We start from the raw sequence: 21,828 nt of genomic DNA on the forward strand, positions 1-21,828 counted from the left end.
CCAGGTGTCTGATCTAACTTGTTTATAGTTGTGTTTTTCTTTGTAAAGCGCTTTGATCTTGTTAAAAGCGCTATATAAGAACCTGTATTATTATTATTATTACACATGTACATATTGCGCCGAATAAAAAGCTTTTTACAGGTTCCAGATACACGTCCATCGCTCCCTCAGTCCGGCTTCCAGACGCACAATTACAAAATAACAACACCATCTGCAAATGGTGCTGGACTATTAGTGCAAAATATATGGGGGCCCAGAGGCCACATAAAGCTTATACTCGATCGTAACTCCATCTACAAACAAGTTAAAACTGTGCAGCAGCAGGATTCCAGTCGAACCAGTGAGTTTGGTGGTTTTGAGACATCATCCTACATTGAATTTTTTTTTTAATGGCTATAGCGATGTGCGCGCTGACCAGAAACTGGAGTCAACTCAGTCTTACAAAGGTCTAACTTTGTCTAAGCTTATTTTGTGATGACTAGTCATCAACTTACAAAATTCATCAACAACTCCATCAAAATTGTATCACTTAATCTAACGTGTGTCATTGTGATGAATTCACAATGATTGTGAAATGCTGATGACATTATGCATTATAAATTCAAAGCTTTTTACCTGGTTGTTTCTGCAGGAGGCATATTGGAAGACTTCTTCCTTTTGTTTCTGTGATGTGGGAAGGTTGGCATCAGTTTTGGATCACATGCTGCAGCAGGTCATAGGACAACAAATTGAAATCAGAGTTAAAAAACTTTGCTATTTTGATTATGTAAAAACAATTTGCAAAATAACATCCAATTTCAAATGTGCTTGGCAGCAATCATGACAGAAACCAACACTGCCAATTTCATTATTTGTACTGATTGGTATTCCAAAAGTGACCTTTGAAAAATAATAACCGATAGCTTCTTACCCTCAACAGAGCACTTTACAAATTTTATGAATTTAGTAATGATCAAAATATTTCCTCTATGTTATGAGATTACCAGTGCTTGAAAAAAACCGCTTCCCTTGTAAGGAATATTTAAAGTTCTGTGAAAAACAAGTTACACTACTTGTTTGTTTTTGTTTTGGTTGATGCTTTTCACTGGTGCAGTAATCATGACTTGGACAGAAGTCCAAGACCAAGACCTACTGTATCTGGTTTGTTACTGTGACGTCACCTCAATTTAAAGAGGTTGTGGAATGCTCAAAGACATTTCCGTCATTTTGGGGGTATATTTAGCCTAAGGTGTGATGAAATAAAAACGACTATTGTGTCGTGTCATGAAATGAGTACAAAAGGTACTTTTGAGAGCTGTTTTCAGGTCCTGTTTCGACCCGAACGTGCAATTTGTGTAAAAGTCGTCGTTGGGGGCAGCAAACAAAACATAGTAAATCGTGACGTAATAAACAGGACTCCCGATGTAGCGTAGTATAATCGAGTCCTGTTTATTACGTCACGATTTACTATGTTTAGTTTGCTGCCCCCAATACCTGTTGGTCCAAAACTGAGATAGAGTCAGATGGGACATTTATTCTGTGGTATTTGTGGAACCAATAGAACCAATCACTATTTTTGAAGGGCATAACCCAATATTAATTTACATCTCCCAAAGACAGATTATATCATTGACATGATGACGGTAGCAGTACCCGCTGCTGTAAATGGGAATAGAACCAGCCGGCTGACCCTGGAAAGTTTGTTGGTTGGGGGGTCGTCTTATTTTGGGGGTCGTCTTATTGAATGATGCAGTCAATACCACGCACGCATTTAATTCGTAACTGTGCACGTACATTGAACATGTATTACTATTTTGTACACGTGGTCTCCACTATCAATATCCCAGCCCGTGATGATAAAATTTGAGGATTTATTCGCTGGAATCAACTCAAGCATTAAGGAGATAATCCAGGGTAAATATTTTAAAGCCAATTAGTGCAATGAATCATGTGTGCAAAAGGCAATTCATGTAAGTCGGCAAAATGACGACTTACAGCAGATGTCGTTATTTGCGTAAGTCGTCACAAATTCTCGGGTCCCTAGAGTGACCAACTTACATGTGAAAAAGTGTGTCTTTGAAGCATGAAACAATACAAATAATAATAATGAATGGAGCATTTATAAAGCGCTTTTAACAAAGATCAAAGGGCTGTACAAAACTACAAATCTACAAATAAACAAGGCAAAAACAAAAACAAAACAAAAAACTTAATTTAAGAATATTAAACTTAATTTAAGAATAACTCAATCGAATACGATTTAAATTGCGTAGATGAAAGTTGACAGATCTGCATATTGTTGTGACATGTTGTGACATAGACATAGTAGAGTCACATACCACACCAAGGTTTTTGATGAAAGGTGAAGGTTTGATAGTGGTAGATCCTACTTGAAGTGTCAGGTCAGAGAGAGAATTGATGCTATGGGGAGAAGCGGCAATAAAAAATTCTGTTTTATCATCATTAAGCTGAAGTTTGTTTGCACACATCCAGAATTTGATGTCAGTGATACATGCTGATAGTTTGTCAAGAGCTATTTTAGAATCTCCAGAGAGTGATGGATTGAAACTGGTGTAAATCTGTGTATCATCAGCATAAATGTGGTAGTTCAGATGATGATCCTCAATGATGTCAGAAACCGGTTTGGTGTAGAAAGTAAAGAGTGTAGGCCCAACAACTGAACCCTGGGGAACGCCAAAATCTACAGGCTGTTCATCCGAAAGCACCCCAGCAACACGTACGCGATTTCGGCGTCCTCCAAGGTAGCTGTGGAACCAATTCAGAGCTAACCCATGGAGACCAAAAGATGTCTCAAGTCTCGCTATTAACAGATTGTGGTCGATGGTGTCAAAAGCGGACGAAAGATCTAACATGACAAGTAGAACCGCCATCTTGTTGTCTATGGCTCGCATGATGTCCTTTTTCACCCGCAATAAACCTGTCTCAGTACTGTGGTTGCTCTTATAGGCAGATTGAAAAGGTTGATGTAGGGAATTGTCGTTGACATGGTTATTGACACGATTTAATTCTCTCCATGAGTTTGGATAAAACAGGAATATTGGATACTGGACGGTAATTCTTTAGCTCGTCTACATCCAGATTAGGTTTTGAGTATGGGGGTGACAATAGCCTGAGACAAGTCATGCGGGAAGGTACCTGTGGAAAAGGAAGAGTTAATCATATGTTTTATGAATGGCGCAAGAACATGGACATTTGCTTTAAGCAGCCAAGTAGGCATTGAATCAAGAGAACAGGATTTGTTAGAGGAACCATTGATGAATTTGATAATTTCCTGTTCATCAACACATTCAAATTCAGAGAGTGGATTGGTGATAACATTAGAAACATGGCCAGGAATGGTATGCATGGGGACTGATTCAATGATACTATCAAGGCCACGTCTGATCTGAACAACTTTATCACTGAAAAACAGGGCAAAGCGATCACAAATAATCTTCTTAGAACGACCAGTAGGGAACTTAGTGGCACTATTGTTAAGGAGTTTTTGGATGGTCCGGTAGATATCTTTGACATTGCAAGTGGTTAGTTTATCTTTAAAGTATGATGCCTTGGCTGACTGGATAAGTTCGGAGAGCAATGACAGTTGTGCCAAGTAGGCATCGCGATCACTGTCAAGTTTGCTTTTCCGCCACCTTCGCTCCAGTCGATGCCTGACGCCCCTTGCTCCATGGATGTTGCGGTTGTACCAGGGGGATCTCGGCCGTACAGCACGGTCGAGTTGTCAAACAAGGCTAGGATATACCTAGGATATACCTTAAGATTTTTGGCTATTTGGCCATCACAGATTTACCCTGTGACAAAAACAGCTTGGAAAATACTTATTCTGCAAGATAAATACTTACGCAATGGTTGCTCTGTAAAGTAGGAATGGTCCAAACAATCTTGTGCAGTTGCCCTATATGACAAAAAATACAAAGAAAATTCAACCAACCAAGCATTACGTGACTTATGTGTCTTCTGTAGCTATGCACATATGGCCAAAACATATCCCTAGGTGGGAGGTTTGAAATATACAATCATGAACATTGCGCCTGTATGGGAATGAAGATTGCATGCTTCAGCACATTGTATAACTGCAGGCAGACAGTCAAGAACAGATTGGGCAGAGTATGGAAAAGACTGTCAAAGCACCTCAGATAAAAGATTTTCCTATGCCACGCCAAATGTACCATAAATGTTGGACTATAATATGTGATAAGTTTGTGGGTACACCAAGGAATATATCTTTCCTGTGAAGAAATGTGGTTCTGAACAGAACCTGAGTTGAGAATTGTTCTCACCCATTTCAGTGGACAGACAGAGTACACTACAGTACCGTTCAAACTTATCACTTATTGTACCATTCCACCATGTAAAGCTTCAAAGCACAATTTCAATGTTGCATTAATGTCTGGGATGGCCTGATGAAGTATGCTATTTTTGTGCCTTCACATCAATCTCCGATAGCTGAGCTCAGTCAAGTGGATGGAATGCATACCGATACCTCCATGGACAAACAGGTTTGCACATGAAATGTTCAAACTACCATAGCTCAGTGACAAAATGTGTCTTGCAATGATAAGTGCTTAAAGGCCAGTACTTTAATAGCTACTAATCAACAGTTTAAAATAATTGTAAAAAAAAAGTGAAAATTGCTGTCAAAACTGGATTTTCTTTATTTTGAACCACCCTGTACAATTACGTGAAGGGGTTATTTTGGTTGTTGGTGTTTTTATTTTTAATGAACAAGACACAACCACTAGTATGCTGAGCAGCAATATGACTGACCTTTTGGTTGAGTTGTACATGAACAGGTTGTTCAGAAGACGCAGCCCGGCCTGAGAAAGCCATGAGAACCTGTGCTTAAGGTTATTGTATGGCTGCTTTTTCAAGGTATACTTCTCAAGCATTGGCAAACTTGAATAGCCCTGCCACAAAAAGTCAGTAACACTTCATCATAAACATTATCTACATGTACCATGAAACAGTAAATTTTGTTGTTTGTTTACCTCCTAACATGCAAACTTGTCAAACCCTTCAAGCAATCCAATCTCGCTTCATGTACATCCACTGCATCAACAGAGCACAGTCATGGAAAACAGGCTTTTCAAAATGCATATAAGCTTTTTTGGAAAAGTATTTTCAAAACCAGCAAGCTTAAACCCACTGTCCCCTGGTTCTAACCGGTTCCAATATGGGAACCAGAACCGCGAGTCCAATCTTTTTGAGAACTGGGTACCCGCTATGCTCGGCTCCGGTTCCAAAAGAATGGGTTCTAGATTACATGTAAATTATCTATTCTGAGCTATGCACAAAACCATGACCCGAGAATCGGCTCCACAGAAAGTCAATGAAGGCATGAAGGCCCTGGACATTCACTCTGGCTGGTCAAAACAATGGCGGGGAAAACCACACAGACTCCCATACATCATAGAGAGTCGGAGACGAACCGCTCAACAGAGCCCTTTGCAGCCATGAGGCATGGAGCATTGAACTGTCTAGGGCAATACTGTATCATGGATAAAAATGTTTTGAATTACACAATTACGTGTAGTGTGAATTTAGGTTTTATGAAATACGGACTCATAGGTGGATGGTATTGCACATTCTTGTGCATAGATAATTAAGATAAGGACCGATCACCTGACAGGAATTAACCAATAAAATGAAAAAGAAGTCCAATTTTCACAATCTCAGTCCCAATTTCATATCACATCAGCTCTGAGTGGTGGAATCAGCTCTGATGGACCCGGCTCTGATTATGAGTGACAGGTACAAAATACCCAGCTCCATACGAGTCACGAATCCACCGTTGAAAATGAATGAATCCTTCGCTTTGGTTCGTTCTGATCTGTGCACATGGTGAAGAATGAAAAGTCGCGTAGATGTGCACTAAAACATGCGGGTTTATCATGTATCAAACCATAAACCTAGACTAGTGGGCTGCTAGATAATAACACTCATGTTCATTGAGTGGACTGGGTATTTCATAGCTGATTCCAGCACTATGTGTAGTTGTGCATTGTACACTGAAGCAGGATACGTGTACCTGTACTTGTGCAGTGAATCATTCTACTCCCCGGCATGGCAATCGTTGTGGTAAATAAAGTCATAGGCAAAGAACAGAAAATAAAGTAACAAATGCTAAGCTTGCTTTTAGTAACACAATATCCATAGTTTCACAGGAAAAAAGACGCACATTTCAAACCAAATACGTAGTGGAATAACAAGTATTGCACGTTGAAATCCACAGATTGAAATCCACTTTACATGTATTACATGTAAAGAAATAATGCTGACACCATATGAGGTCCGTGCTCCATGGATGTGGTCTGTGCATCCGTGGAGTCGGAACCGGCTCACGGAAAATTCAGTGGAAAACAAAACCTAGGTTTTGTTTTTTTGTTTTTCTTTTTGTAGAACCGAAAACGGCTCCAGACATTTTGGAACCGCTCAAACCTAGTCTGGATGCTGATAATTACCCTCGCCTTGGGCTCAGGTAATTAACAGCATCCAAAATCCAACCAGTCTTAAACATAGTGTTTAACACCTCCCAAAGCACACATTTACTCCCAGGCTAGCAATTAAAGCTTACTGCCCCAAGTTTATAATGTGTTCATAGTATCCCTTTGTACCTTTTTTTTTGTACAGAAAAAGGTATAGGTGGCCTTGTAAATGGTTTCTGATCCTTACACAAGTTAAAAAAATGTGTCAGTGGGCACAACATCTGAAACCACTTACAAGATTGTTTTTCTTCTGAATGATACTGTTTTAGGTGAAATCTTTTACAGGGTATTTGGATCTTTAAGCAAAGATTTTCTCTTTAAATAGGTACAGTGAAATCTTGATAAGTCAAACAACTGTTAAGTAAAACAAAGAATCCATTGTCTTCAGTAGTATAACAATGATATATGACCCTGCTTAAACTCAAAACAATCTAGTGAGGGGCAAAATGTTTGGAAATCCAAATTAAATCAGGAAAGTATCATGCCTCAAAAAATCAAGAACAACTAAAAACCAATGATGATATTGATTTCACATTGAAATCATTTTGTCGATCAATGTCGATTTATTGGCTATGTTCACTAGTTTAATTAGCCCTGATCAAGCCGCCATCCAAGCAATCAAATACTTACAGGCCAGATGCTGTCATTAGGAGTTCCAAGTAAGTCTATAATTAACTGAATTTGTTGTATTTCTGAGGTCCCTGGCAACAGGGGTTGATTTGCCAACAGTTCACCAAGTATACATCCTGCAGCCCTGTGTGGATGAAGAACAAGCAGAAATCAGGAATGATTTCCTAACCTTTCTCTATTGTTGCATGTTGTTTAAACTGAAAATTTGTTTTGTACATGGCTTAAAAGAGACTTAAAAGCTTTTTCAGTGATCACTGATCATATAACAATTACAGGCTTGTGCCCTCGCTGCTTTTTCCAAAAACACATTAAATGTATTGCCCAACTTAACTTGGCTTTTACGATCGGTACAAGTAAGCCGTTGGTATTACATGAGCATGAAAATGTGACACTTTTTTTACGATACGACTTTCATGGTTTTATGTTTCCCAAAGTTGCTCATGGCTCCGCACTCAGTCCGGTAGCTTTAAATGATTAAGTTCATTCTGTATTGTGGCAACTCATCACGTTGCCACAGTGTTGTGCAAAGATGTGAAGATGTTGTCATTTGGTCACGTATCACGATGACGTTAAAGCAACGTTGCCACAACATTTGACTGTATATTCATTGGTTGTAAAAATGTTGTTTATCTGTAATTTTGACAATGTCGATAAGTGTTTTCATAACGTGTTTAGGTTATCAATATTACATTGTCGTGACTTTGTTATTTAGAATGTGCACAACGTTGCCTTGAGGTTGAAATTATGATGTTTTGATTTGTAGGTTATTTTATAACGTTGTTTTCAGTTGTGAAAATCACGTTGCCACAACGTTATTGTTTGGTATTTGGTTGTTGTAACATTGTAAGTCCCAGTCACACATTCACGATTGGAGCTACAAATATCCATTAATTACCAATAATCAATCGATCACGAAGAACTGTCGAGGTTTGTGGACTGTGACTGTCATATGGTTTCTGGACGAATACATAACGGTTTGTAAAAATATGGACCGATTGGTGAAGAATATCGAAGGTATTACTAAGAATAATGACGTTAACGCCACGGTTGTCTGCGATTGGGTCACGGATGACCAAGGTTCTCCTACGAATAGAAAAGAATAAGCACGATTGGGCCACGGTTCTCTACGAACGTGCCACAGTTGTTTTACGGTTGTTCTAGAATGTCGACGAATTATCGCGGTATTCCTTTGAGGTTTGTGCTTTGCATATAAATAGTCATCAACGTGTTCACGTTCAGTTTCTTTGGTTCTGTCAGTGGGTGCGCATCGTTTTGTTGCTGTATATACTTATATTATTGTCGACCAATAGTTTGTTACAGTCTTCTACATATTATCACAGTCTTCACCACAGTCTTCAACAACTTTGAGCTTCCATCCGTTCATTGTCTTTTTCTGATCATGCCTCCAAAAATGAAAGGTGGTGCTTGCAAATGAAAGAGATGAGTCATGGTGGAAGACTCGGCAACGATTCCTGTTGCTGATGTGGCAAAAGACTCACCTCATCCTACTCCTTGAAGCTCACCTCGTCATTCACCTTGATCTCCCACTCCTTCTCCTTGTTCTCCATCACCAACAGGCAGTCAACCAACCAAGAAGAGGAAGAAGTCTCGACGTCTTAACCTGACTAACGAGCAGGAAGAAGATATAGTTGAGTAGCTCAAAGAACATCGGATCCTATACGTCAAGGGGTGCAAAAATTACAAGGATGTGGACAAGAAGAATAAACTATGGGATGACAAGGCAGCAGGGTTGAACTTAGAGAGTCGTTTTCTTCTGAAGACCTGGTTTAACAGTGTGCATACTCGCCTGGGGAAACTGACATGCTTAAAGTCTGGTGATCCAGTGCCGTCTAACAGAACCAACCGTGATCAATGAATTGTGGAAAAGTTTGATTTTATACTGTCTCATATTTCACGTGTACCAACACGTCAACTCGGAAATCTCAGGTCCAAAGTTGCCGCCTCTCGGTTGGAAGAGCCCATTGCTGTCCAAGATTTTGATGTCGACATTGAAGAAGCAGAAGAAGAAGAAGAAGAAGCAGAAGAAGAAGCCGTTGCCTGTGAAGCTGCTTCTGCCACTGCTTCCAGTTCTATTCATCCTACTCAGCCTACTCGGAATCCTCCACACAAGGGACCTGGTGTGAAGAAGTCTGCAAAGCCTGGTAGTTCTGAGAAGTTAATGGAGAAAGAATTGGAGCATCTTAGGAGGCTGTCCAAGTAGCAGAGCACTACATCTGAGCTGCAAGAGGGCATCAAGACCATGCTGACACAGGCCAGCTCTACTCCTATTGGTGCCTCGGGACAGCGGATATCCGGCATGATGAGTACTATGGATGAGAGCTTACTTCCATCTTTCTACCACAAGTCTTTCGATTTGGTGATGTCCTTTGTTCAAAAGACAGCTGCTTTATGTGCAGGCCAGCACCATCCACAACATCAACAATATCTGCAATACCAGCATCACCAGCATCACCAGTTATCATCTTATCAGCCAACTCAACAACAGTTTACGCTGTTTCAGCCTCAAAATCCACTACAGCATTTGTCTCAGCCTCAGCCTCAAGATCCAGTTTACCAGACTATTGTGGCGGAAAGTGTATATTTGTGACGTCATACCATAGCACTAACGCTTAATCACTGTGTGTTAGTGACTGGGTGGAGCTTACAAGCTCCGTGAGTTGCTGCACATACATGATTGGTTAATAAGTCCCATAGGTTTATTACAAGCACATATTGTACACGTGTTTGTACATGAGACTGCATGTCTACGTACCGGTACCTGGGTGGTACTGGTATATAAATGCGTGCCTGGAAGAGCGCGCTCAGTTTAGGGTTGAGATCGGATCAACAAGATTGTTTGTGGTTTAGGTGATCGTTGTTCGGTGAGACTACTAGCTGGTTGAGTGTCTAGTTGTGGGGCTCAGCTGTTTCAGGTGTTGAGTGCCGGGTGTCTGGAGATAGCGGGCTAGGGTGTAGCTGCGACAGCGAGCAGAGAAGTAGGTGAATTACTTGTACTCTGGGTATGTGTAATTGCTTAGGCGATTTGTACAAAGTCTGTCTAGCTGTACTGGGGTTGCGCTAGTACGAAGCTAATATAGCTGTACGAGTGCGAAATCGGGCTAACATTCGGCGTCAGCAGGTACCCTGCTATCGGACTGTATAAACTGCTAGGCTGATGCGCATTGGCGAGGCTGTTGTGCGCTTGTGATGCTGTGTTATTGCTAACTTAGCGATTCATTACTGGCGCTGTGCATAGTTGCTCATTGCTGCCATTGTTGTCTAGTGCTTAATCCTGTGTGCTTTGTTGCATAGGCGAGCAGCGGGCTATCTCCAGTAAAGTAAGGATAGACCCAGTTAATAAAACAACCCTCCCAATCACATCCTAATTTATGTACTTGATTAGTGTTGAATAAATTATGATTATTGTTGCTTGAGATTACCGACAATTCTGCTTCCGGTTTTTTATGTTTACAGGTTTATTGTGCAATTAATTAACAGAGATAAATAATCGACACTCATTCACAATTGGGCGGTAGATTTCCACCCAAACGGACCTGCACCTTTAGCCTTGAAGGTCGCTCTGAGTGATCTCTCATCTGGGGAAGAGCCTTGGTTTGGGAAGATTGTCTTCACCCTACTAGGAGTCAGACTTATCCTAATAGACTTGGGTTGGCCCAGAGGGGTTCCTGCCACACTATGTATCCAAGAACGACACCAACAGCAACAGCAACATCTGCAACTGCTTCTTCTTCCCACACTGGTGCACATTCTAATGCTACTCCTTCTCATCATGGTGACCAGTCTAGTATCTTCAATAGTTTCTCCTTTCTCCAAGACATGTCATGTGCTACTACACCTCAACAAGTACTTTGTATTTTCTCTTTGATCTCTTGGATGGCAGTGGAAACTTACCACTAGGTGTTAACCTGAAGTTTATTCTAAATACCAAACCACCTTGTAATTTCTAAATGAAAATAATAATTGCTTATTTCACAACCACTAAATATACTTAATAAAGAAAATGAAAAGCCCATACTTTATCCCTTTTACTTAATTCTCTGAAAGTAATTCTTGGGTAAAAACATCTACAAAATGTTTTATTTATTCTTCGTAAGGGAACTTCACTTTTTTCATAATTTCTTGTTCAAGAAATTATAATATTTAATTTTTGGTTGAATAGGTCTAAATTTCTTGTGATAGACTGGGTGGCCCTGACAAGTTCTGTTTGTTTAGAGTGTGTTGTCTAAATCATGTTGTTCTGCCAAGGCACTGCACCGATGGGCGAGTTGTAGTATAAATGCTTAAGGTACAGGCAATCAAGAATCAATCAATTTTATCAAAATTCACTTGGTTTAATTTGAAGAACATTTCATTTAGGGTGCAGCATTTTTTTAATTCAAATAAATTCTTCCATAAATGTATCACCATGCGGGCAATTTTAAGAATGTTTCACATGGGAAAATATATTTTTGTAAATACTGGTTTAAACACATATAAAAAGTTCTTGCTCAACCCCACACTGACCATTGGGGAAATTTCATGAATTTCAAGAAATTTGGTAATTTAAATTTGTTTCACTTTTCAAAATATTACATAAAATGCATTTATAAACATGTGTATAAACAGTGGTCACATGGAATCAGAGATACAAAAAGAAGGGGTTTTTCAAAAAGTTGCCGAATTTGTAGTTATATCCAAGCCAGTTTCCAAGTTCAAATAGTTCAGGTCAAACCACATAATAACCCCAACCATATTAAAAAACAACACATAATGAACCAAGATCGTTGCTCAAACCCCATAATAACCCACACAAGTGGTTATTATGTGTTGAATCGTAACAAGGCTCAACCACACAATGAAATGGCTTGTACATGACGTTATGTTAGGATTGATCCCCCTTGCCCTGCTACCCCCATAATTACGCCACTATCTAGAGCTACATGTAGCAAGATGCTGCATAAACAATGGACGTGACACATTTGGGCTGTAAAGGGCAGGAATACAGGTAAACGTGCACATGCAGTATGTACATTTATATGCAATATATATTTGCTTTTTTCCTGGACATGCTATCTTTAAAAAATCCTAAATTAGAACACTTTAAGAGCGCCCATCACAAAATTTTCCAAGATTGTTGCTTACACCATAAACTAACATAGCGAAAACAATTACAAAGTTTGAAGCATATTTATATTCGTAATTCAAGGTCAAAGGTCATTTTGTGACGCATTTTCTATGTGCTTCATGGTACGATAATTTGTTTTGTTTTTATGAAATGGAGGCCATTCAAGAGCTTTAATATGATGTACAACTTGGATTTGTAAGTGCTATAGTTTGGAGATACAATATTTAAAGGGAAAATACAACATTTGCAAACATCAAAAAATAAAACTACCAAATCATTTTGAAATACCTTGCTGGACTGTTAGTGAATGACAGTGTAAAGCATCCTGTAAAATCATGGCACCTGGTATACTGTCATTTTCCAAGAAAAGTGGTATTTTTGTAGCAATTTCCAACGCTGATCGGCCGATCAGCGTTGGAAAAAACTGGCTTTTTTCAAATACTGGCCCCAGTTGACCATCGCACTTGTTTGCAATCGATTACACACCTATGAACGGGTACAAGCCAGCTAGACTGGTTCCCTGACCTTACAATTCCCCAATGTATGTAAACTGCTCTGTTTCTTCTTCAATGGAGTCAGGGAACCAGACTACAGGAAAATGATTGTTTTTCTTGGTTTTTATAGCATTTTGAACCCAAAACCTCAAAAAAGTCAGTGTAACTATATCTGCTATATATTTCCAACCCCCCAATTTCATCCGTTTCTGAAAATTACAGCAAAAGCAAATGATGTATATTCCCTTTAAAGTTTGGAGGTCTTGCTTATTAGTCAAAAGTTCGTTGACCCGAATCTCAAAATTTAACGGCCAAACTACAAAAAAATTCAGTTCTGGGGTTTCTCATATAGACCAATCATCATACCAAATATTGCTTCAATCTGTGAGTGTCGGGTCCAAAATCATGTTGAATTGACAGGGAATGACCCCATAAAAACATTACCGCCTTATTTAAAGGTCAGTTCGTACTCGGCGCAAAAGCCATTGCGAATTGTGAAGTTACGGCAATCATTGACGCCAGTGCTACGAATTTGAAACAAAAAGTTAACCACATTTTAACTCTGGAGAATTTCGAAGCAAATATTTTCGACGTCAACATTTCAAAACTGGCTTTCACTTAAATTCAACACATTTCATAAAATGCAAATTAAAGTGAAAGACTCTGATATTACACCATTCACAAAATGGACACTGTAAAGATATTTTGATACCGGTATATTGATATTTCCAAATATTCGCAGTGAGCATAAGACTCGCCATTTTAGTGATCACATTTTAGTAATGATCTACAGGCGGTTGTTTCTGCTGAACACTCTTTGTAATAAAATTAGAGAAAAAGTAATTATTGAGTGGTCGGGCACAACCCGACCACTGTTTAGAGTTGTTACGATTAATTTTTGTTTCCTTTTTTTCCCCGGACAATAATTCTCTGCGGGTTTTCTCCTAAACGGTTTATGGTATGAACTTGTAACTTTCAACGTATATCGACCCTTATCCCGAGTGGTGCATATTACTCTTGACGTTACAATGACGTTATCAGGTATCAAATTACTAGCAACAATTTTCAATCATGTATAACTCATGGAACAAATAAACGATCACGTTCTTACGTTGTGATCTGATGGACCATACCTTGATAAACATTTTTTTTGATTTTGAAGGGAAAATTGTTTGACTTTTACTTCCGGGGTTACCGGAAGGTCAAAGCTAGGTCAATTCAAAATGAAGACATTAGCCTGAAATCAAAACAAAGCAAAATTTCTTCCGAACGGTTTACGGTATCATCATAAAACCTAGTGTGAACTTGTACCATGTTATGAAGATGTTATAAATTTTGCTACGTCATCATGACGTCATCAGGTATCACATTACAAGCGATTTACGGGCACAATTTGACAAAATAGTTTGAGTTATATCTCTTGAACAAAATAGAGTATTGTGTTCATTTTTTTCCTGGGCATTTTTTCCTTATTTCTGGGCACAAACCGCTTGACCTTCACTTCCGGTGTTACCGGAAGTGAAATGGAAATTGAATCTTTCCTGAGAATGGAAGCATTTTACAGACAAATACATTATTGAAGTGTTAAGTGAGGAATGCCAAACACAAAAAAACATAATTTTGACGTCATCCCCGAAAGGACGCCCTCTAGCAGAACATAAAAAAGAGTTTAACCTTTTCAAATTTTAAAACCCTCCATAAAAAGACTACCATATTCCCCAATATATTCTGTGAGCAACCACAAATGAATTTGCAAGGTTTCATAATTATGACGTCATCAAGACCAGAAGTTACTGTAGGGAGAATTTAACAATGATAATTTTGTTTTCAATTTAAATCCATCATTTAATCCCATGCCTTTGTTCCTAGCCCAAATAATGACATCTGTAACACCCAATGTTGACCTTTGGCTTCCAAATACTGTGACGTCATCAAACCGGAGGTTGGGTGTTATTATTACCTCCACTGATAATTTCTATATTTCCATGCATTATTTTTACTTTAGGATAAACAAGTATCCTCCTTGAACTAAATCAGTATTCCCTTCCCTTTTTTGACTAATGACATCATCAAACCGGAAATAACTTGTACGTGTACCTAAAATGTAAAGTAAAATTTATCATGCCCTAATAGATGCATTTGTTTGTACAAAATAATTGTTTGTACTACATTTTAGAAAGGTTAACGTTTGTGATCCTTTGTTCTGACATAAAAAATATTCATAACTTAACTGGGCAGTGTCTAATGAAAAAGTTTTCTGCCCGACCACTCTGCATTTGAAACTAAGCAAACACAAACCTTTAGTGGTTTTTTTTGTTTCGTTATCGTTTTCAGAAATGTTTCTCCAAACATGCCCAGTAAAGCCTTTAATGTTGCAGAAACGTACCATTAAGTTTCAATAAGGTGCCCACAAAGTTACAGTAACGTCCTTTTAAAGTTGCAATAACATGCCCACAAAGTTGCTCTAACGTGTCCAATATGTTGCATTAACGTGTCCAGTAAGTTGCAGTAACGTGTCCAGTAAGTTTCAGTGATGTGTCAACAAAGTTGCAATAACATTCGTAAAAGGTTGTAGAAACGTCTCCAATTAGGTTGCTGTAAAATCATGTCGCCACAAGGTTGTAGAAATGCGCGTAGAGGTTGCTGCTATGTGCCTGTTAGGTCGCAAATAACGTGGCGTCAAGGTGGAAATCATATACTAATCACGTCCAAAAAACTTGTGATGTATGTTTCTTTTACGTTGTGGCAAGGTCATTGTATGTTGTGCGATGACGTTGTGGCAACGTGCACGCGAGTCAACATTATTACGTTGCCGCAACGTCATTTTCCTCATGTTGCCACAACGAAAACCTGACCTCCTGGCAATGTTGTCACAACGTAAAATTGTTGGCTAGGTATTTTAATAGAAATACTTCATTACTGCATTTTCCACAACAGTTATCTGAAGCTAATTACCTTCATGTTAGCATGACTGCAAAGCAACCTTGTAGAAATATTTGTTACTCACCACATATCAATTGCTGTTGTCTGCACACTTGATCCCAGCAGTACCTCTGGTGCCCTATACCACAACGTTACAACTCTTGGAGTCATAGGTCGAAATGGTATTCCAAAGGTTCTTGCTAGACCAAAATCAGCTGTGGTAAAGAACAACAAATAATGTCACCATAAAAATATACACAAATTTTCACAAGAAATGTTTAATTTTAAATAAATTTGAATATAAACAGTTATGACAAGCAACAAAGCTAAAACATATGACTACAAATGCCTAATCTCAAGTGCAAAAGTCAACAACTGGCACACAATTATCCAAAAATCCTGCATCTTTCTGATGGGGAACATTCTCTTTTTTTGCATTTGGCCTTTTTTCCATACTATTTTAGATCTTATTTTAAAGTAGACGTTTCTAGAGAAAATGCCTATTTCGGCTAAAAACATTTGCCATAAGGGGATAATAGTTGAAAAGATTGTAAAAAGGTAGCATATGAATGTCACACAAATATGTCTTGTAAAGTTGCAGTGTGTAATTATCATGTGAAGGAATTTCAGGGTCTATATAGAGAGAGAAACTTGTTGTAATTAAGAAGGAAAAAAGTTACTTTTTCATATGGTTTCATTACTAACCAATCTTAAGACAACCTTTGTCCGTCAGGAGCAAATTTGACACCTTGAGATCTCGGTGGATGATAAAATTATCATGCAGGAATTGAAGACCATTCATCATTTGTAGAGCTATACATTTGACTTGGGCTTCTGTAAATGGAGCTGGCATGTTGTCCAACAGGCTTGCTAGGTCCTGCTCACAGTACATCATTACCAGAAAAATGCTGTTCAAAATAGTAATTAGAAAACTCAAATCACAAATTACTGTTGTTATTTGCCAATACTGCACTGTACAAATTAATGTATATTTATTTCAAGCTTTATGTACTGAAATATTGTTTTTGACTCAACCTTGTCCCCATAATTTATATCCATCTCATTCACATGTGCATATGTATGTGAATGATATACTTTGGTATTACTGGAATGGTACTGAAATGGTTTATATCGTATCTTGAGAACCGAGTCCAGTCTGTAAAAGTTAACAGGTCCTTCTCATCTAACACAACACTATGCTTTGGCATCCCTCAGAGATCAGTGCTTGGTCCTGTGTTGTTTTCCCTATACTCCTCACCTGTAGCCAACATTGTGAGAAAACATGGTTTGTTGGTTCAGCTTTATGCTGATGACTCCCAGCTCTACTTGCCCTTTGTCTCAGCGAATGCAGATATTGCGGTTGCCAGTGCAGAAGCCTGTATTGCTGACATAAAGGAATGGATGGTTGCAAACAAACTTCAGCTCAATAGTGACAAGACTGTCATCCTTGTGCTGAATTCACCACGACAACGCTGTCCAAACACCCTAGAGAGCATCCTCATTAACAGTCACGCCATACCAATCAGTAATACAGCTCGTAAACGTGGTGTCACATTTGACGAAAGTCTGAATTTTAAGGCCCAGTAATCAAACAAAACGACTGAACAGCTTATTCATGCTTTCGTCATGTCTAGGCTCAACTATTGCAATTCACTATTATATGGACTTCCAGCTTCCACCATCAATCACCTTCAAAAAATCCAGAACATTGCAGCCTGTATCCTGACATGCACAAAGAAATTTGAACACCTCAGCCCGGTACTCAAAGGATTACACTGGCTTCCTGTTGAGCAACGCATAATAATATTCAAACTCCTCCTCATCACCTACCAGTCTATCACGGAACAGCACCCCATTACATGCAACAACTCATATCGCCATACAAGCCTGTGCACCAATTACGCTCTTGTGATGCACACTTGCTTGTAGCTCCATCTTCAAGGTTGAAGACTTATGGACACAGAAGTTTTTCTGTTGTAGCCCCTCGCCTATGGAACAGTCTGCCAATAGCCCTGAGATCACAGCCTGACCTTTTCATTCAAGCTCATCATTAATAATTTTGTCTCAAACCTCAGTGAATAAGTTGTTCCAGGTACCAGTGCTTTATGTGGGTTTTTTTTATTATCCATTGCTATTATATTTATATGTCCTTTACAATCTAACAAAATACTACAAGTGAGACTTGCGCATTCCCCCTGGCATGCTGGAGTCCTCGATTCAGTTTCTGTCCTCGATTTATCTATGATGTTGCACGTGTGTGTCCTCGATTTACACCATAAACACACGCATGCATACACGCAAGGAATACGCTATTGCAATATCCCCCTCCGGCTTACAGCCAGGGGAATAAAACTGGTGGGTAAGGCTGGGAAATAGTTATGAGCCGATATATTCATACATAAACACCCTTGTACATAAACACCCTTGACCATGACACTCAAAGCCTACAGTCTCTCTCCAAGTCCCAGAATTCATGATAGTAGACACATCAACTTATTGCAACGGTGTGGTGCTTGTAGATTTCCATGGCCTCCCGGACTCCCCGAGGGTATCACTGTTTGTTGCTCGTGATGAGCTGTGCCTGTTGCCAGTTGATGGTGTGATCTTTGCTGTGGGAATGTTTGATGCAACATGCATAGCTCATCACCAGCAACTCACAGTGGCACTTTTGGCGAGTCCGGGAGGCCATGGAAAACCTACAAGCACAACACAGCTCCACAAGACATACATGGGGTACCACTGTGACATCCGGTTCCAGGATCTCCCGCCTTAATGGTCCACCAAACTTAGCATCATGTGTTCCAGACTCAATGAGCACACAGCACTGGGAGTACGAGAAGTCCTCCATCAACAAATGTTCCCACAGCGAAGTCCACACCATCAACTGGCAGCAAGCACAACTCGTCACCAGCATCCAACAGTGTCACCCTCGGCGAGTCCAGAAATCTACAAGTGCAAAACAGTTCCACAAGACGTTGGGTACCACATCAGTGATATATGGCAACCACTGCTTCTTCTTAGGTCCAAAGTGTCTTCTATACCCACGAACCCCATCCAATCCCCATAGTTCCCATCAGTAGTTCTGCCTATGGGTCCCTTATACCCTTGGCACCCCGCACCCCTTGATGTTCATCTAAGCTGTATCACCATCTTTCTGACATACTTCAGTGAGGACACTCAGTCCACCATGACTTCCGGTTATAGAATCTCCCGCCTTGGACCAATAATGGTCCAACGAACTTAGCATCCTGTTTGAGAATCTCCCGCTTTTACCGTCCATGGAATTAGCATTCACATGCACTAAATAAACCTCTACACCGGCAAGAATCCGGCAGTCTCCTGATGACACCGTACGATAAAACACTGTATGAAACGTCAAGTTAAAACAACTGGTTCTTCTCAGAACCACACAGCTGAAATAATGTGATGTTCTGATATAGTTTCAAAATTACAACCAGTGGCAACATAATAATAATAATAATAATAATAATAGTGAACATTTATATAGCGCCAAAATCTGTCTAAAAAAGACGCTACAGAGCGAAAACATGTGGGTTGTTGCATCGAAAGCATTACTCCTTAAATTCTGTGGCCTAAGATGTGGTTTATAACAAATGTGTCATGCTAGTGTCAATTGTATTGGTGCATGTTCAATGCACTGCATGTTTTCAGTAGGATAGTTTTGTTGTGAAACACTTCATTCTTTGGAGCTCGGTGGTTGTTGACATAATAGCATGAAGCCATGCGCACACAATATTTTATAAAAACTAAAGAACCTATTTATGCCAAATTAATATTAATAAAATGGCAAGAAACAATTTTTGCAATAAATATACTCCTACATTGCAGTAACTCGTAAGGCATCCCAAGGTACTCATTGCTAGATAGATGTTTCATGATGACTAAATTTGATCTTTAAAATACCCCACTAACTTGCGATAAATTCGAAGTTTTGAGCGATTTGGGTAGTTGCGATGATTATAAATCAATGGTGAAAAACACTGCAGACCTACAAAATAATAATGGCCCTGGTGTGACATTGAAAAGCTTACCTGTCAAGGTGGCTGCCAACTACAACTTCCTTTAGCTCAACCACATTTTTATGACGCAAGTTGATCAACAAATTTATCTCACGTAGGCCACTTATGGGAAGGCCTGCAACAATTCCAAACAGAAATTTTGGAGGGAAAAAAGAGAGAAAATTCATGATAGAAGTTTTGCATTGGGAAATGTAACTTTTGTGCTTTGACCTTATTAATGTGTACTTGATGCCCTATGACAATATTGCACTCGTCTTTGACTCGTGCAATATTGTCATAACTCGTGCAATATATTCTTGTATCCATCTCAAAGACATCCAATATTATATAATTGTGCATATGAAGTAAACAGTTACATATTTGTAAGGACTGGACATGTGGCCATTCTCGACCAATAAACAACCAATCTATATTATCATTCAATCACAAGTAATGTTAAAAGTAAATTGTACACACCTCAACAGCTTATCAACAAGAGTATACAGTATGTAAAAATCAAAATCTATATGAGGCCATACCGTCTTTCTCTTTTTCCATTCGGACCTTCTTCAGAGCTACTATTTCATCTGATCGTGTGTCTCTTGCTCTATCTGCAAAAAAGATAAAGATTTAGCTCTCACATGGTTAATTCCATGCAAAGGTGTCACCAATGACAGAATTCAAAGTTGGTTATTTACATCCAAATGATTTTCCTCAAAGTCCACATGACTCATGCATGAATTTTTTAGGAGCAGCAGAAAATTTGGAGAATGGTTAAATATATCAACTAAATTTTCAGAAAATGTGGTACTCAAAATAACAGAACCAAAAATATTACATTTGGTGTTTATCATCTGTTCAGGATCAACACCATATTTAGAACAGAAAAAAAATCACTAAAATATTATGTTTGACCAAGAGTCCTTCCAGGACTTCCCATCTGTCACTGAAAAAGTTGAGAACGTCTTATTTTTTCGTTATTACAAGATTCTCCGAACTTAATTAATTTCCTCGTATTATCCGAAAGCTTGACATTCCTGCAGGGTGTTTGGCACAATGTGGTACACCCGGTCTTTGAGGTACCTCCAAAGAAAATATTCTTGCTTGCGCCATTTATTTTGTCCGTATGTTACAATATTAGTGTACTGTCTGAGCATTACGCTTCTCTACCTCTTGAAGGAGTCTTTTTATATGTATTTGTTTCATAAAACATTCTAATGATCAAGGCCCTTTGGACATCTGTAAACTGTGGCATTGCCATGGTAACTTTGAAATGTTCTGTCTTGCAGTGTGCTGGCCATTGAATAACGTTATCCCCTTAAAGGTATTAGGAAACATTGTGTTGGTAGGTGTGTATCCTTTGCATGCATGGCTGAATATCAGTGAAACTTGTTTCGAATGTGGTCAGTACCCAGACTGAATGGTGGCTGGATAGCAAACACTGGTATCCTTTCCCGTTTTTGTGGGAGACAAGGACCTATGGGCGTCAATCGGTGGGGGACTGGGGGGACAAGTCCTCCCCCCCCCCCCACTTTTTAAAGTGGGGGGGGGGGGTATCATAAATTATATCGTTTGCCCCCCCCCCACTTTTTTCGTCCCCGAATAAAAATTGTAGCCAACATAAGCCGATTCAATGACTCCAAACTCGAAAATAATGTTTAAAAGATCTAAAATGATCTTTTTGTTTAAAATGATCTTTTGCTCACAAAAATTGGTCTAAGTGGTCAAAAATTGCCTCAGATCGCACCACAGAGCATCTACAATCCAAAAAAATATCTGGGCCCTTAAGCGGGCCCTGGACCCCACGGGCTTCGCGCTGGCATTAGTGCTGATCATGTTGTGTCCCCCCCCCCCCACTTTTGAGACACAATTGACGCCTGGGGGAAGGGTCACCTATCAAAAGGGACATTTTTCTTACCTGTATGACTTATGTACTTTGTAATGTACTTATACAGAATGTATATCTTTTGGGTTTGTCTTTTGTCACTGTCCTGTGAATAAATGCAACAGTTGAAAAGTTGACATCTGTCAAGTTGACAAAATGGAATAAAATTTGGCACACATGTTAACCAACTAAATTTCCAGAATTAGATTTCATTAGACCAATGAAGTGTTAATTAACCCATGGAGGAATAAGAACACAACCCTAAACC

At 39.2% G+C, this 21,828-nt stretch overlaps 1 protein-coding gene across 4 annotated transcripts in view; it reads right to left on the bottom strand.

Moving 5' to 3' along the window:
- Positions 1–21,828, bottom strand: part of LOC119739558 (cyclin-dependent kinase 10-like) — a 43,982-nt gene that overhangs the window by 5,930 nt on the left and 16,224 nt on the right. For 2 of the 4 annotated variants that reach the window (XM_038214547.1, XM_038214546.1), the window contains exons 4-11: positions 20,215–20,286; positions 19,709–19,811; positions 16,362–16,564; positions 15,742–15,871; positions 7,116–7,239; positions 4,768–4,907; positions 3,843–3,895; positions 616–703 (exon numbers count right to left, since the gene is read on the bottom strand). In XM_038214547.1, coding sequence (XP_038070475.1) covers positions 616–703; positions 3,843–3,895; positions 4,768–4,907; positions 7,116–7,239; positions 15,742–15,871; positions 16,362–16,564; positions 19,709–19,811; positions 20,215–20,286 — 913 coding nt within the window. Of the gene's footprint in view, positions 1–615; positions 704–3,842; positions 3,896–4,767; positions 4,908–7,115; positions 7,240–15,741; positions 15,872–16,361; positions 16,565–19,708; positions 19,812–20,214; positions 20,287–21,593; positions 21,667–21,828 lie in introns of all 4 variants that reach the window. The other 2 variants (XM_038214549.1, XM_038214548.1) reach the window with 2 other exon arrangements.

Source organism: Patiria miniata, unplaced genomic scaffold (genome assembly GCF_015706575.1).
Source record: "Patiria miniata isolate m_02_andy unplaced genomic scaffold, ASM1570657v1 HiC_scaffold_30, whole genome shotgun sequence".
NCBI classification, from domain to species: Eukaryota; Metazoa; Echinodermata; class Asteroidea; order Valvatida; family Asterinidae; genus Patiria; species Patiria miniata.